The sequence below is a fragment of the Notolepis coatsorum genome (assembly GCF_963971535.1).
Source record: "Notolepis coatsorum genome assembly, chromosome: 14".
Taxonomy (NCBI): Eukaryota; Metazoa; Chordata; class Actinopteri; order Aulopiformes; family Paralepididae; genus Notolepis; species Notolepis coatsorum.
Window position 1 is genome coordinate 55,448,119 of NC_140178.1, and position 15,377 is coordinate 55,463,495.

A 15,377-nucleotide genomic window follows, 5' to 3' on the forward strand; every position below is an offset into this window, starting at 1 on the left:
ATCGCGATACTTTGCGTGGTGATACTGTATCGATATTTAATTATTCATAAACTTTTTGTATAAGAAAGTTGCATTGTTCATTTCAATACCTGTAATAGTACAGTAGTCCACACACACACATGCATTCAGTTAAGTTGGAATATGACTAATACAAACAGTTGTTTGTCAGGTACATGCAACACAGATTACAGTGTTTACATCTGTCTGCTTGAGAAAATACCATGTTCTGCAATAAAGATTATTGAAGTGAGATGAACAGACTGAACTTTATTTTATTAGATAAAACATGTTGACAAAGTTACTTTGCAGTTGAAAAAAGGTAATAAATGAAATTTGATCAAAATATATAAATCCCCCCCCCCCGGCAATACTCAGCGTATCGCGATATATTTAGTATCGCGATACTATCGTGACGAAAGTATCGCGATAGTATCGTATCGTGAGGTCTCTGGCGATTCCCACCCCTAGTGGTAACGTCACGGCAGTTAACACGGTGGTAACGTCACGGCAGTTAACATGGTGGTAACGTCACGGCAGTTAACATGGTGGTAACGTCCTGGTAGTTAACACGGTGGTAGCGCCATTAACATGGTGGTACCATCACGGCAGTTAACATGGTTGTAATGTCGCGGTAGTTAACGGTGGTTGCATGTGCCTAGTAATGTACTGTATCTAGTGTGGTGCAGTGATGAGGGGCAGAACGTTCTGGTCCCAGTTGTCGTCCCAGCGCTCCCCCCCGCTGGCCTGGAGGTTCCTCCTGAACATGTCTAGTTTGCCCTCTGCACTGGGGAAGTCTGAGAGCAGGGACTATAAACACAGAGACAGACATATTGTCAGAGCAGGAACTATAAACACAGAGACAGACATTGTCAGAGAGCAGGGACTAGAAACACATACACAGATGAATATTTAATGAATTTCTCATTTAGAAAATGTTGGTCGGTACAAAATAAACATTCTTGTTTACATGGTGTGTGCATGTATCCCCTCCCTACTTCCCATAAGTACATGCGACATCTAGAGGCTGAATGCGCACTTCAAACCATTTTCTTGACAGTGAAAGTCTCTCACCTTGATCTGTGCTGACAGTTCCCGGGAGTCTTTGAAAACCAGCCCATTCTCTTCATGCTTCACTAGCTCATGTAAACTGGGGAGCAGAGATAGGAGTGTAAATACATGCAAATTAAAACACAGAAGAGAGATCACTGAGCTCTGAGAAAGTATCAGACAAAACCCAATGGAGTATGTTTAACCCAATCTCAAATTAACATGCCAACATTATGTTCATACCATCCTCTCCAGAGCTACGTTAGCTAGGCTAGCTGGTCCGTATCCGCTTCCATTCATTTATGCTAAACTAGGCTAGCTTGCAGGTGGATAGCTTTCTACTGAGCGCACAGAGTGGAAATGGTTATCCATCTTCTTGTCTGACTGAAGGTAAGCAGATTTCCCATAATGTTGGCATGTTCCTTTTAAAGGTGATATATTTCAGGGGAGGGGTGTGTGTTTACATTTGCGTCTGCAATAGGCTTACAAAACATGTTACTATGTGATACTTTGCTAGGTGTAGGTAATTCACGCCTGTGAAATCCACTAGGTTGTGTATTTTCATGAACGCCAACTGTATTCGCTCAAATCCGCGCGTCTGGAGCACCCAGGGGTTACTAACAAGTGCACCCAGCAACAGAGTGTGACGTGGGGATAGTAACGTCAGGAAAATATACACAACTTAGTGGTTTTCACAAGGGAAAATCACCTACACCTAGCGACTTCCAAATAACTTTCATGTCTCGGAGTATTTTCCACCCCTTTGCGAAAAACAGTGGCAGAGTGAATGGTGTTTAGTAAGGTTTGCTGAGATCAGCTAAGACACCACACTGTTACACACCTACGAACACAAAATGAGTTAAAGACGGCGGGTGATCTCCAGGAATGGGAGACAAGACTGCATGCTATTCCAAGCAAACAGAACTTCTTGTCCAACTCAGTCCGAGCTTTAGGAACAATCATAAACAGTCTCCTGAGACCGTAACCCATAAGTGGCACACGGATAAATAACAGGATAACATATTTAAAATAGACATGCTTCATTTAAATTAGCTTCAGGACATCTAACTAAGTAATCTGGTAAAAAAGTGTTGAACGTCTGTTCTTTGTCGGTCATGCCTCGTACACATAATGACTGGGGTTGTGTTCAAGCTGTTCCTGTTGCCATAAACCTTTATGTAGCCAGAGAGTGAGAGATTATTAGGGGTGCCTTGGAATTTCCATTCTTGTGTAAGAGTACTATGCAATAAAAGTTTGCAGACCCCTGGTCTAGATTAGTCTATCATTCTCAGACAGACCCCTGGTCAAGACTGTAGTCTATCACTCAGTCTAGACTGTAGTCTCTATCATTCTCAGACCCCTGGTCTAGACTAGTCTCTGTATAATGTGTACCAGTTGAAGTGGATGGCGCAGACAGGCAGGCAGCAGCCAAACATGTCCACCACTTTCATGGGCAGGTCCAGTCCGCTGGATGACTTGTGGAGGCACACGCCCAGATCAGCCGAACCTGGGGGTACAAGCAGATACACAGCAGCAGTACAGTAGGTCTGGCAAAGGAATGCTTTCTATCGTCATTACAAACAGTCTTATGTACCTGGATGGACACAAACATTTCTTCTGTGGCACAACCTGGGGGAACTCAAATGGCGATTTCAGGTCAGACCATCAATCACTCAGTCATCAAGGCTTCATGACACAGCCTCTAGAGGGCGTATTATTTGATACCGGTTTGCATTGTACTCTTGGGAGCTTGCATGTTCAATTTAATTCACTGGAATTGGACACAGGTGCCTACAGGACATGTGAATCTAAAATTCTAAAATAACTTTTAGAAATTTGTTCATATATGCCTCAGACACACCCATAAGTATATATTTTACCAGGTGCAGAGTGAAGATGACTTATCAGAGTGCAGGGTCAGCCCTGTGGATAAAAGCTTTTGTATGGCAAGGGTCTTATATGGTATTATTTGACATATCTTACCTTGTAAGACAGGGTAAAGGGTCTTGGTATTATTTGACATATCTTACCTAGTAAGACAGGGTAGTCCTCTGCCTCCAGCCAGGGGGTGCAGATCTTCACATGTTCTAGGTGTAGATTGTCTATCAGCTTCCTGTAGTATTCCTTCTGAGGACCTTTTCCTTTGCACACACACACACACACACAGGTACACAGGGTTGGCACAATTGCCCAGAAACATCCTAGCCATAATAATGACCCGAATTGTCTCTTATAATCTTAATGAATGAAAAGTTGCATTTAAATAGCGCTTTTCTAGGTACTTAAAGTGCTTTGCAATGTACAACGGAAATGAGATTAGATTAAAATTTATTTTCATTATACAGCACAAGTACAGTACAACAAAAAGAAGTTTGGCATCCAACCAGAGTGCAAATATAACAGTAAAGTGCAATAGTAATATACAATGTACAGATGATTAAACTGGATATAAAATATATACATGAGTACTACTGAGTAATGGTGCATACATATAGTGAAATATATGTAGGTATATACAGACAGATGTGGATACATATAATATATGGTAAGTATAAATATATACAGCATTATTGTACATGTAATGTACATGCTATCATACCAAGTTATATGGGTTATACACAGGTATATAAAAAGGCATATATTCAGACAGATATGCAGTAAATATATATATATATATATATATATATACAGCATTATTGTCCATGCTATCATACAGTTATATGGGTAGACTATAGTTTGAGGTAGGTAGTTATGATTACAGTGTAAGTGTAATTGCCTCCTCCACCTGTAGCACCCAACCTTGGGCTACGCAGGCCTTTCACTGGCACCAGGCACACAACACGCATACATGATGTCTGAAAGGCTCGGGAGACAAGGATGGTATATCAGCGTCTGATGGCGTTTAGGACTAATTTACTGCTGTAGTTTGTGAAGCTAAACATAAAGGAACACACCAACATTATGGGAAATGCGCTTACCGTCTTCTCCAGAGTCAGGCAAGAAGATAGATAGCAATTTTCTCTCCGTGTGCTCAGTGGAAAGCTATCCGGCTGCAAGCTAGCCTAGTTTAGCCCAAATGAATGGAAGTGTAAACGGACCAGCTAGGCTAGCTGTTGGTCAAAAACACCTCTCCCAGAGTTTTAAACTAGGCTAGTGGTCCGTATCCATGTCCATTCATTTGTGCTAAACTAGGCTAGCTTGTAGCCGGATAGCTTTCTACTGAACTCTGAGAATCTATCTTCTTGTCTGACCATGGAGAAGGCGGTAAGCTAATTTCCTATAATGTTGGCATATTCATTTTAATGTGAAGACTATGGCATTATGACTGCATACACTTTTAACATTCATGGCCCTGATTGAACCCAGACCGTGCCGCGCTCTACACCAACTACAGGAAACAGTACCTGTGATCACACACACTAAAGATGGAAGATGGGCTCCTCCTTTGACAAACTCTTCATACTCTGTTGAGAAAAAGAGATCTAAACATTGCATCTTATGCTGATCCTTAGGCTAGTAGACATGCGCCAATATCAAGTCCTTGTTTGCATTATTTTGTTGTTCACATCTAAAAAATACAATCAGACTCAATCCCACTGTTTTTTCTTAAGCCTTGTGTGGTGTTCACATTTGAGTTACTCACCCAATGTTCACGGATCTGGTGGACCCACAACATGGGATTTTAAAACAATAAAGCCATAACAATTCATGTAAGAATACTTAACAAATGTTAACTTTATCTCAATTACAAGCAGTCTAGAGTTAATATTAGCCATTTACCTCTGTTATAATCAAGTATGGAATAAATCATGTTTCTCTTGAACAATATAAATGAAACAAGGTGGAAGCAGACAGTGAACCTTTTTGTTTCATATTTACTTGTTTTCAGCTACAATTTCCACACTTTCAGGTCCATATGTAATAAAAATGTGTAGGGGGTGCACAGTGTGCAGTCATTGTATCATTTCTCTTTTTGTTAACATTTAAAACAGATCCCACAGACCTGAACACCACACAAGGGTTAAAGTCAAAATCAGCTAATAACGTTTGCCTGCCAACATATCAGTGCATCCTAACTAGGGATTCTACAAATCTGTTCAGCTCAAATGGCACTAAGTCATGTCTGTCTTTAGGTATTCTTTAAACAACATAACTGAACAGTGTTGCGTTGGGGAAAGAAACATTCATTACCTTCAAGTGCTTTCAAAAGAATGGAAAAATCTTCATCCTCTGCGAAATTGCGACAGGGAAAAACATTAGCTGCTAAGTCCAACGCAGTACAAGAATCAGTCAAATCAGATTTGAACTAACATCACATCTTTTCAATCAGGAAAGGTTTTAAACTAACATCACATATTTTCAATCAGGACAGGGTTGAACTAACGTCACATCTTTTCAATCATGACAGGATTTGACAATTTGATTCTTTAATCAACAATTCAATTATATGATATGCTGATATGATAAGCTATGACTTCCAAGTTGAAAAACGAAGAAAAAAAGAAAGAAAAAACGAATAAACAAACGAAAGAAAGAACAAAGGAAAATATAGTAGAGTACTGAATACTGACCAGTCCAACTGGTACTGCTGAGCAGGAGAGCGGGTCGCTCTGAGAACAAGGTTGTCCTGTTGTCTGCCAGGCTGTGACATGTAAAGGCTGTCCCCTCCACCTCCCCTTCCACGCTCTCACCACTGGGGGACATGTTGAGTCTACTGGTTAACGGGGTTCACCATGCACATGTCATATTATAGGGTAATGTCTACATTTGCCATTCAGATGTCCTCGAAACAGCTTGTTAATCAGTTAGTTACCAGTCTATAGCTCACTGTAGTTCATCTATAGCACACATTGGAGGACGGCTAACCACTAGAGCAGACACACCAAAACCACGTTTTTATTTTAAGGGGACCTATTGTGAAAATGGCCGTTCGACTGCTAGGCTGCTAGAATGCATAATCTGAGTGTGTTTTATTTTTTCAGCAAAAACCTCAAAGACCTACAGTATATTAACTTGTTGAAAAGGACTTTAATCCATTGTGGCCGTGCTGCGAGTGAACCTTCCAGTGTACTCAAAATTTTACCCCTACCCCATGCGCCAAACGCCGCCCTGTGCACAGCCGCTGTGGACAGCAGTGCTCATTAATGTGGACGACGTGACGTGAAGTGAAGCGAGACATTCTGGGTCAGTTCCACGTCGTGCTTTTTGCTTGTGGCATGTTTCAGGGGTAACAATGCTCCCAATGTTTTTGTTTTGTTTAACTAAAGTGGCTCGAGAATAATGGCAAAAAATGTAACCAGTCCAAAAAAAAAAGAATTGGGCAACTCTCCTTACTACCACATGCCTCTCACACGCCCACCACATTGAAATCTAGCATGCAGGTAGAATGAAACTTTGATTATTCGCAAACCATCAATTGCTGTTGAAGCTTCGAAGCCCAAAAATAGAAGGTAATCCAGACAGCCTAGTGTACCACTCAACAGAGTATAGTGGGGTGTACCTCTATACACATAGGTAATCCACTCCAGACAGCCTAGTGTACCACTCAACATAGTAGTGTACCTCTATACACATAGGTAATCCAGACAGCCTAGTGTACCACTCAACAGAGTATAGTGAGGTGTACCTCTATACACATAGTTACACATCGACTATGAACTTCCATTCTGAGAAGGTCACTCACCTGCCAGCTTGAAACTGAGGATAGGTCTGGGCTAGTCTCAGGAACAACTGGTGCCGGTCTTTCACCGAGGTCTCTCTGAACATGGAAGGCGGTTTGTCATATAGAGTAGTCGCCCTGCAAAAGGGGAGAGAATTAAGACTTTTGGTCCAGGTGCACCACAGTCATAATTCAGAGATGGAAACTAGCCTGCTAGCCAGTGTGACTTCTTCTCTCGACCAAAGGCTGCCTTTCTGTCATCTTCTACAAGTTACCAAAGACATTTACAACACAAAACAAAATGACAGCAATGCGGCATGCGGCGCAATAATAGTTTTCTCTAGATTTCTTCTCTCTGTCTGTATGTCTTGCACATTACGAGAGGTGACAATAAAGCTGACTTAGACTTATCTTGTTTTCATGACTGTTGGAAGCAGAAATTGTCATTTAAATGAATTGCCCAGCCCTAAGAGGTGGTACACCAAAGAGTGCCCCAAAACTATAAAGATCAATCACTGGTTGTAGGAGTCGTGTTCACAGTAACACTTTGCCAAATGACTGGGCATGACTCCTCCTTTCTGCGACAGCGGGTGCAGACACAGTGAGCTTCATAAGTATTTGGACCATGGCACACTGTTTGATGTCTCCTGGCACCATATTCTTATGACTCTGGATGTGAAATATAACACAATGAGGTTAAAATATAGGTTGTCAGAATAGTTTCTGTCATATCAGATGATTTTGCAGATTTTTACTTGAATTATGTCGTTCTGTTGTTAAATTAATTTGATAATCGGACATAAACCTGTTTTTTTATTATAATAATTTTTTTATTCTATTTATTTTTGGACTTTCTGTATTTTTCACCCATCCCAATTTAGTCCTTCCTGGTCGTTCCACACATTGCCCCACTGTCGGCTTGGGGAGGGTGTAGAACTACCACATGCCTCCTCCGATACATGTGGAGTCGCCAGCCGCTTCTTTTCACCTGACAGCTAGGAGTTCTGGGGGGAACGTAACACGTGCTGAGGTTCACACTATTTCCCCCAGATCCCCTCCCTGCTGAACAAGCGCCCCGACCGACCAGTAGGTGTCGCAATTTACAACGTCCAGGACGCGTCTATGCCTTCTACAACGCTGTTCGGTTTCCGGGTTCCTCTGATTGGCCACTAAGCCCACGTGACCCTACGCTAGCACGCCCCCCTAATCGCCGGCAGTTATCGTTTACGCCCGCGCATGAGCCGCGACAAGCCCCTTCAATGACAGAGCTCTCATATTTGCGAATGCATAAACTATATCTTAAATTATGGCTATGTGTCTAATATGGCTGTTGCTTATCAATGACTTGTTTTGTTTACATCAGGGTGAACGCTGTTGCATTCGCAAATATGAGAGCCAGCAATACGCAGCTCCAGTTAACCTAATTTTTACCGTAATGAATCATTAAAAAATATATACCATTTGTCATGACAAACCAATAAAAAAATCGCTACTTTACATCAGGGTGAAGGCTGTTACGCTGCCACCACCCACTTCAATGACAGAGCTCTCATATTTGCGAATGCATAAACTATATCTTAAATTATGGCTATGTGTCTAATATGGCCGTTGCTTATCAATGACTTGTTTTGTTTACATCAGGGTGAATGAACGCTGTTGCATTCGCAAATATGAGAGCTCTGTCAATTGATAAGCGACGGCCATATTAGACACATAGCCATTTGCGAATGCAACAGCGTTCACCCTGATGTAAACAAAACAAGTCATTGATAAGCAACGGCCATATTAGACACATAGCCATAATTTAAGATATAGTTTATGCATTCGCAAATATGAGAGCTCTGTCATTGAAGTGGGTGGTGGCAGCGTAACAGCGTTCACCCTGATGTAAAGTAGCGATTTTTTATTGGTTTGTCATGACAAACCAATTACATAATCCAACATATGTGTAAAGAAACAACATATTCCAGTTAACGGTATATTTTTTTAATGATTCATTACGGTATAAATTAGGTTAACTGGAGCTGCGTATTGCTGGCTCTCATATTTGCGAATGCAACAGCGTTCAACCTGATGTAAACAAAACAAGTCATTGATAAGCGACGGCCATATTAGACACATAGCCATAATTTAAGATATAGTTTATGCATTCGCAAATATGAGAGCTCTGTCATTGAAGGGGCTTGTCGCGGCTCATGCGCAGGCGTAAGCGATAACTGGCGGCGATAAGGGGGGTGTGCTAGCATAGGGTCACGTGGGCTTAGTGGCCAATCAGAGGAACCCGGAAACCGAACAGCTGACGCTTCTCTCAGCGCCCAATCGCGTTAGCCCTACTATCGCCTAACTACTCGCTCAATACACTCGCTCAATATACTAAAACTAACTATCACTCAACTCACCATCACTCAACTAGACTAAATATAGCCTATAGAACAGATTTGTACAGCCTAACGTTAATATAGAGAGATGAAAACAATACGTTATTTATATATTGATGTGATGTATAGAGAGATTAAAACAATACGAGGAAATGGGCGAGGACTATTGATGTGAGAGATGAAAACAATACGTTATTTATATATTGATGTGATGTCGATTGATATGAATAGCGCGTTACGTTAATATAGAGAGATGAAAACAATACGAGGAAATGGGCTACGTTAATATAGAGATGAAAACAATACGAGGAAATGGGTGAGGACTATTGATGTGAGAGATGAAAACAATACGTTATTTATATATTGATGTGATGTCGATTGATGAATAGCGCGTTAAACAATACGAGGAAATGGGCGAGGACTTGGGCTGTGGAACTGAAATCTAGGCACAACGCGATTGGGCGCCGAGAGAAGAGTCAGTGGCCAATCGGGCCGCGTAAACCGAACGCGGAAGGACAACTGCCTTGGGGAAAGTATTCACACGTCCAGGACACATACCCCACCGGCTTCCCACCTGCTAACACTGCCATTGTGTTAGTAGGGACGGCTGCCCAAGCTGGAGGTACCGCTGACAGCTGGATTCGATCCCAGAGTCTCTGCGGTGGTAAGCGAGTGCTTAGTCCACTGCGCTACCCAGCCCCTCCATCGGACATAAAATCTTTATGCATTCTGTGTCTCAAGGGCTTGGCTGCATCAAAAGTGCTATACAAATATAGTTATTATTATTATTATCAACCCCCCCAAAAAAGTAGTGAACTGCAGGCACCATTTCCTCAGTTATTTCTTCAACTTTCCTCGAGTTGAGCTTCTACTACAGTTAAAATAGTTGAGGAAATAGTGTCTGCAGTTCACTAGAGGTCTGCTTTCCTCTGGGTGATGTCATCCTTTGGTGTTTCTCAGGGGAACGATGCAAATGGGGCTCTTAGTAAGTTAGTGTTAGTAAGTTGTCCGATTATTGCACGTCCTCCTGACAATAATAGAATTCAGGTCAGATTTTTTTTTTAAATGCCCCTTAAAAAATTATTTACATCCCTTTTTGTACCATCAATACACACTTTTCAGATGGCTAAAACTATTCTGACAGACTAAGATTACATTCAAAACATCTCACTGTCTGAATATTTATAGGGCTCACTTATGTAGAGCCACATTTACAATGAATGTAAAACAAATCCATACTTGATGCCCCAATTCTTCTGCAAGTCATCCTTCATGGCATTGGTGACACACAGGTTGTGAGCAGCCAGGGGACCAAAGAAGTGCTCATACCTAGAAGACAAGAGTGGGAATACACCCATTCACTCACACACCGATGGCGAGGCAACCATGCAAGGTGCCAACCTACACATTGGGAGAAATTAGGGGTTAAGTGTCTTGCTCAAGGACACTTGAGAACCTTCCGATTACCAGACGACCGCTCTACCTCCTGAGCCATTGGGGGTTTTTGTCAAACATTTTCAGGGCTTTCTTGTACAGAGACTATGATTTTGATATTTGTATCTCCAGCTAGAAACCAGCTAGTATGCTATACACCAGAACAGCCTAGCTGAATCCTCTGTCAGATTATTTTGGATGTGCCTGGAATTCTGAAGGTAAAATTGTATTGATTTTGACATCTTTTTTTACGTGACTCTTAAAGGTCAAAGTGGAATCAAGAGTGACCCAAGGTCAAAGTGGAATCAAGAGTGACCCAAAGGTATTTGAACTCAGTCACGATATCAAGCTTTTCGCAAAGGACCCCTCCCACCCAGCACACCCCGTTTCAGCCCCTGCCCTCAGGTAGGTGCTTCAAGTCTATTCATGCTAAAACCACCCGCTTCAAGGGCAGCTTCTTCCCAACAGTCATTCGGACCCTGAACTCCTTTGGCCCGCCTCTCCCCCTCCCACTAACCAAGCTCCTGGCCTGATGGACTAGACTCTTCCGTGTGTTATATTGTGTTGTGCTGTATTTATGTATGTATGTATTGCTGGGAAGGGGGGGTAAATGTATCCATGTTCCTGTTTCATGTATATCTAGAACTTCAACCACTAGTCTGTACCGAATATGAATACCACCAACCTGGCAATAAAAGTATCTTGAATAAAAAAGTATCTTGTTTTCACCATTTAAGAATACACTGAAGTGTGTCACATTTTGGGGACGTTTGCTAAACATCATACAAATGTTTTTTGGCATTCAATACGAGACAGGATTCAGTCAGCCAGTTCTGCCAACCAGTTCTGAATGTTTGACATTGCAGATGTGAGGACATGGGAGACATCCCTGAGGTTTTTGGCCTCAGTGAAGATGGCCGCATCATTCGCATTCTGTTGGTATTTATAAATATGTTGATATTAATATCATCTATAACCAACCACTAACATATTCTAGTAGTCACACTTTTGTTACATTATTTATTGGTGCAGCGCTGTCTCTCTTTATTTTGTACTGCCTTGATGTATTGTATATGCTTCATTTTCTATAGTCATCAACATGTCTGTTGTCTATCCTACATGTATGGTGGCAGTGGCACTCAGTTTCCCCTCACAGGATTAATAACGTACCTTCTACTACCTTGTATGGCATCTCTTGCTTCAGACAAAAATACACTTGTTTCCCCCCAAGACCAGAAAAAACAGCACATCTCTACATTACAATAACACAATATATTACACCGGTGATACCGACCACTTTGCCAGTCTGACGATAGGATGCTCCTGTCCATGGGTGAGCGCCATGATGGTGTAGCCGTAGTTGTGCCAGTCTATGACAAACTTGGTGCCACGTAGACTGCACACTAGCCACGCCACTGCGATGCTGGGCAAGCCGGGCGGATTCTAGAGAGAAAACATCATACTGAGTTCACTGAAAAGTAATTACAATATAGTCTGAAATAAAGATGATTCACATCAATTTGTAGGTGTTTTTGTGAGGTTGTATCCTTCCCTTTTTTTTTTTTTTTTTGGTCTTTTTCCCCCTCCATTTTCCTCCGATTTTCTCCCATCCCAATGTTAGTCGTATGCCAATTCCCAGTCCCTTCCTGGTCGCTGCGCTTTACCCCCCACAGTCAGATCATTTGGGAGAGTGGAGGCTACCACGTGCTTCCTCCGACACACGTCCAGCCAATCACCGCTTCTTTTCACCTGGCAGCGCGGATTCTCATTGAGAGGGCGTAGCGTGTGGGAGGACCACACTATCCCCCTCACGTCCAATCCGCGCTTAGCAGGCGCCCCGACCGAACTGTAGGAGTCGCTGTTTACAACGACCCGGACCCACCCCGCCAGCTTCTCCCACCCTCTGATACAGCCAATTGTATCAGTGCAGACGGCCAGCCAAGCTGGTGACAACCCCGGAGCTGTGAGCTGGATTCGAACAGGCGAACCAAGCTCACAGCTCCGGGGCTGGTGACGAACGCAATCTCCGCTCGACCACCTAACCGCCTAGGTTGTATCCTTCCTAAGAGAAAACCACAATGGACATAAGTCATTGACCTCACTGTTTTTAGCCTCGTTAGTTATTTAATGTTTCTACTGTGGTTCCTGTGGCTCAGGAGGTAGAGCGGTCGTCTGGTAATCAGAAGATTCTCGGTTCGATTCGAGCTCCTCCCGGCAGCATGTCGAAGTGTCTTTGAATGAGACACTTAACCCCCTAACTGCTCCTGATGAGCAGGTTGGTGCATTGCATGGTTGCCTCCACCGTACAGTAGGTGTGTGAATGAATGGATGAATGTGAGGCATAAGTTGTAAAGCACTTTGGATAAAAGCACTATATAGATGCAGTCCAAATGCAGTCCATTTGATCTATTTGCCTGTTGGGGACTGTATATAATATAATAATAATGTGTATGTTTTTTTTAACTTTCAAATAAACCAAAATAAATCCTCAACTGTACCAGAAGTTCTGGGTTATAAGTGATATGTTAACTTATTGACAACAATCACTACACCACAGTACAAACATTTTGTAAATATCATATGACCATGCACGCATTTCAGCTGAATGCATACCTGCATGAGAATATGAGATTGTAATTCCATCCTCATCAAGGCAATGAGAAGCTGAAGAGACTGGAGAATCACCTTTGACACATAGGTAAGAACTCTAGGCCCCACTGAGAAATAAACAGAAAAATCATAAAGGCAGATGCTAGACAGCACTTAGCTGTAGGCAATGAAAGATTATCTGTAGACTGTTCCATTACCTTGAATGCCTTTCACTTCTGTGATAGAGATGATCCTTATCCTCTCATCTCTAAGTATATCCTGATGAGGTTTGGTGCCTGAAATGAAATATTGAATAGCCCAATAGAAAATATCCAACACACATAGGGTGGTAAATATGCTAGTTTGATGTTTAACATGCTTTAATATCTATTTGTTTTACACACTAATCTCGCTGTAGGCTACATATTATTAACCTTGACATTTGTATCCCCAAACACTAATTCACTGTGTGCACCAACTATAGAAAGTTCTTCTGTAAGTTAAATAAATACCACTCTTCCTCTACATTCGTATGTGTAAATATATGTTTAATCGAAATTTAACAACCTCAGACGAAGGACCATATAAATCTATTTCAGGTTTTCAGAGGAACAGTTAAATTCAAACTATAATAAGATGGCAAGTGTTGTGTGTAGATTCATAAAGCCAGTCGAGGTTGAGCACGAGGTTATCGTTCAGTCTCACTCCAAGTGATTTGGATTGACCTCACAGCGGCAAATACACGTGCTATATGTTGTTGGACAACTCTCTTACCTAAAAATCCAACAAAAGTCACGTTATATCCATGTTTGCTGAGAGACAGGGTGTGATACTGCATGCGAGGACTACGTCCAATGTCTCCCAAAACGAGCACACATACTCGCCGGTCAGTTTGTTCGTCTCTCCGCCGTGATATTCGCAAACAGTGAGACACACATACGACGAGAACAATTAGCAAGATAAGTGACCATGTTGTATTTGCACTAGTTAGATAAAACCCCATCACGACGCTTGCAACTAGTAAAGAAACAGTCCGTATAGACGTGGAGCTGCTGGAGTCCGCCATGTTTGTTGTGACATGTGACGTGTTTGTCAAAGAGGGCGGTGACGGCCCAAGTTAAAGGGACCCTGAAGTAGCTCACTCCGATACTCACTTTGAAGTGAGTCTTTACATTTTCCTTATTGCTGGTGGCTGTTTTTTTAATGGCCATTATCATGCGTGGAGTCTCGGAATTGTGTGTGTGTGTGTGTGTGTGTGTGTATGTGTGTGTGTGTGTGTGTGTATGCGTGTGTGTGTGTGTGTGTGTGTGTGTGTGTGTGTGTGCGTGTGTGTGCGTGTGTGTGTGTGCACACACACACACACACAGATTCACTATGAATTGAAAATGGGGGACGCTGATGTAAACAAGTGTAGGAGCCAAAGCTATATTAGGTTATTGTATTATATGAATGTTTATATGTTTATTTTTATAACAATTCTTATAGAGCAGCTGGTAGGGGATTTGAAGAGTAACAGGCGTAATGAGAACGTTAGGAGTGCAGAGAGGATGAAGAGGGGAGCAGATAGGATAGAGTCGGAGACGGTAGTTGTTCAGTTTGAGGGTGAGGTTGTTCCTAAGGAGGTGTTTGTTGGGTATACGGCGATCAGGGTTAGGGAGTTTGTTCAGAATCCGCTGAGATGCTATAGGTGCCAAGAGTTTGGCCATATAGCCATTGCGTGTAGGAGGAAGCTGAGGTGTGCGAGGTGTGGCGGGGAACATGATTATGGGAAGTGTGGAGAGGGAGTGGGGCCGAAGTGTTGTAGCTGTGGTGGGGGGCATAGTGTAGCATTTAGGGGTTGTGAGGTGATGAAAAGGGAGGTAGTGGTTCAGAGAGTGAGAAGGGAAGGAAAGATGTCGTATGCAGAGGCAGCTAGGGTGGTAGGTCAGGGAGATCAAGGTAAGGGACAGGGGGTTGGTGGACGGGCATTTGGCGGAGAGGGTGGTGCAGGAGGTTAGAAAGAGGGTGTGGGAGGAGAAATTTAATATTGTGGTCTTTGTGGCAGGGGTGGTTAATGCGACAGCTTTGGTTAAGAGTAAAAAGGAAAGGATCAAGTTGGTGGTTAAAGTCGCAATTCAACACTTGGCTATGGAGGGTCTGAGGTGGGAGGCCTATTTCTATTTTTAAGAATTAGTGTAGCATACATACGAAACTGGCCCCTGTAAATGTCCTAACCCAACCCCCTCCAATGTCATTTACCTAGTATGGTTTTGTCAATATTCCAATGTACA

At 42.4% G+C, this 15,377-nt stretch overlaps 1 protein-coding gene across 2 annotated transcripts; it reads right to left on the minus strand.

Moving 5' to 3' along the window:
• Positions 1–386: 386 nt before the first annotated feature.
• On the minus strand, positions 387–14,172 carry alg1 (ALG1 chitobiosyldiphosphodolichol beta-mannosyltransferase). 2 transcript variants are annotated; one of them, XM_084328603.1, is made up of 13 exons: positions 13,882–14,172; positions 13,326–13,403; positions 13,132–13,235; positions 11,813–11,961; positions 10,324–10,413; positions 6,731–6,805; positions 5,619–5,740; positions 5,239–5,277; positions 4,452–4,511; positions 3,078–3,188; positions 2,440–2,554; positions 1,072–1,147; positions 387–807 (listed from the first exon to the last, which is right to left on the minus strand). In XM_084328603.1, the coding sequence occupies exons 1-13, from the start codon at positions 14,108–14,110 to the stop codon at positions 673–675; spliced, it is 1,383 nt and encodes a 460-aa protein (XP_084184729.1). In that variant the 5' UTR covers positions 14,111–14,172; the 3' UTR covers positions 387–672. The 2 variants fall into 2 exon arrangements, with proteins under 2 accessions (XP_084184729.1, XP_084184728.1); XM_084328602.1 differs by having other exon boundaries at positions 6,731–6,844.
• Between the last annotated feature and the right edge of the window lie 1,205 nt (positions 14,173–15,377).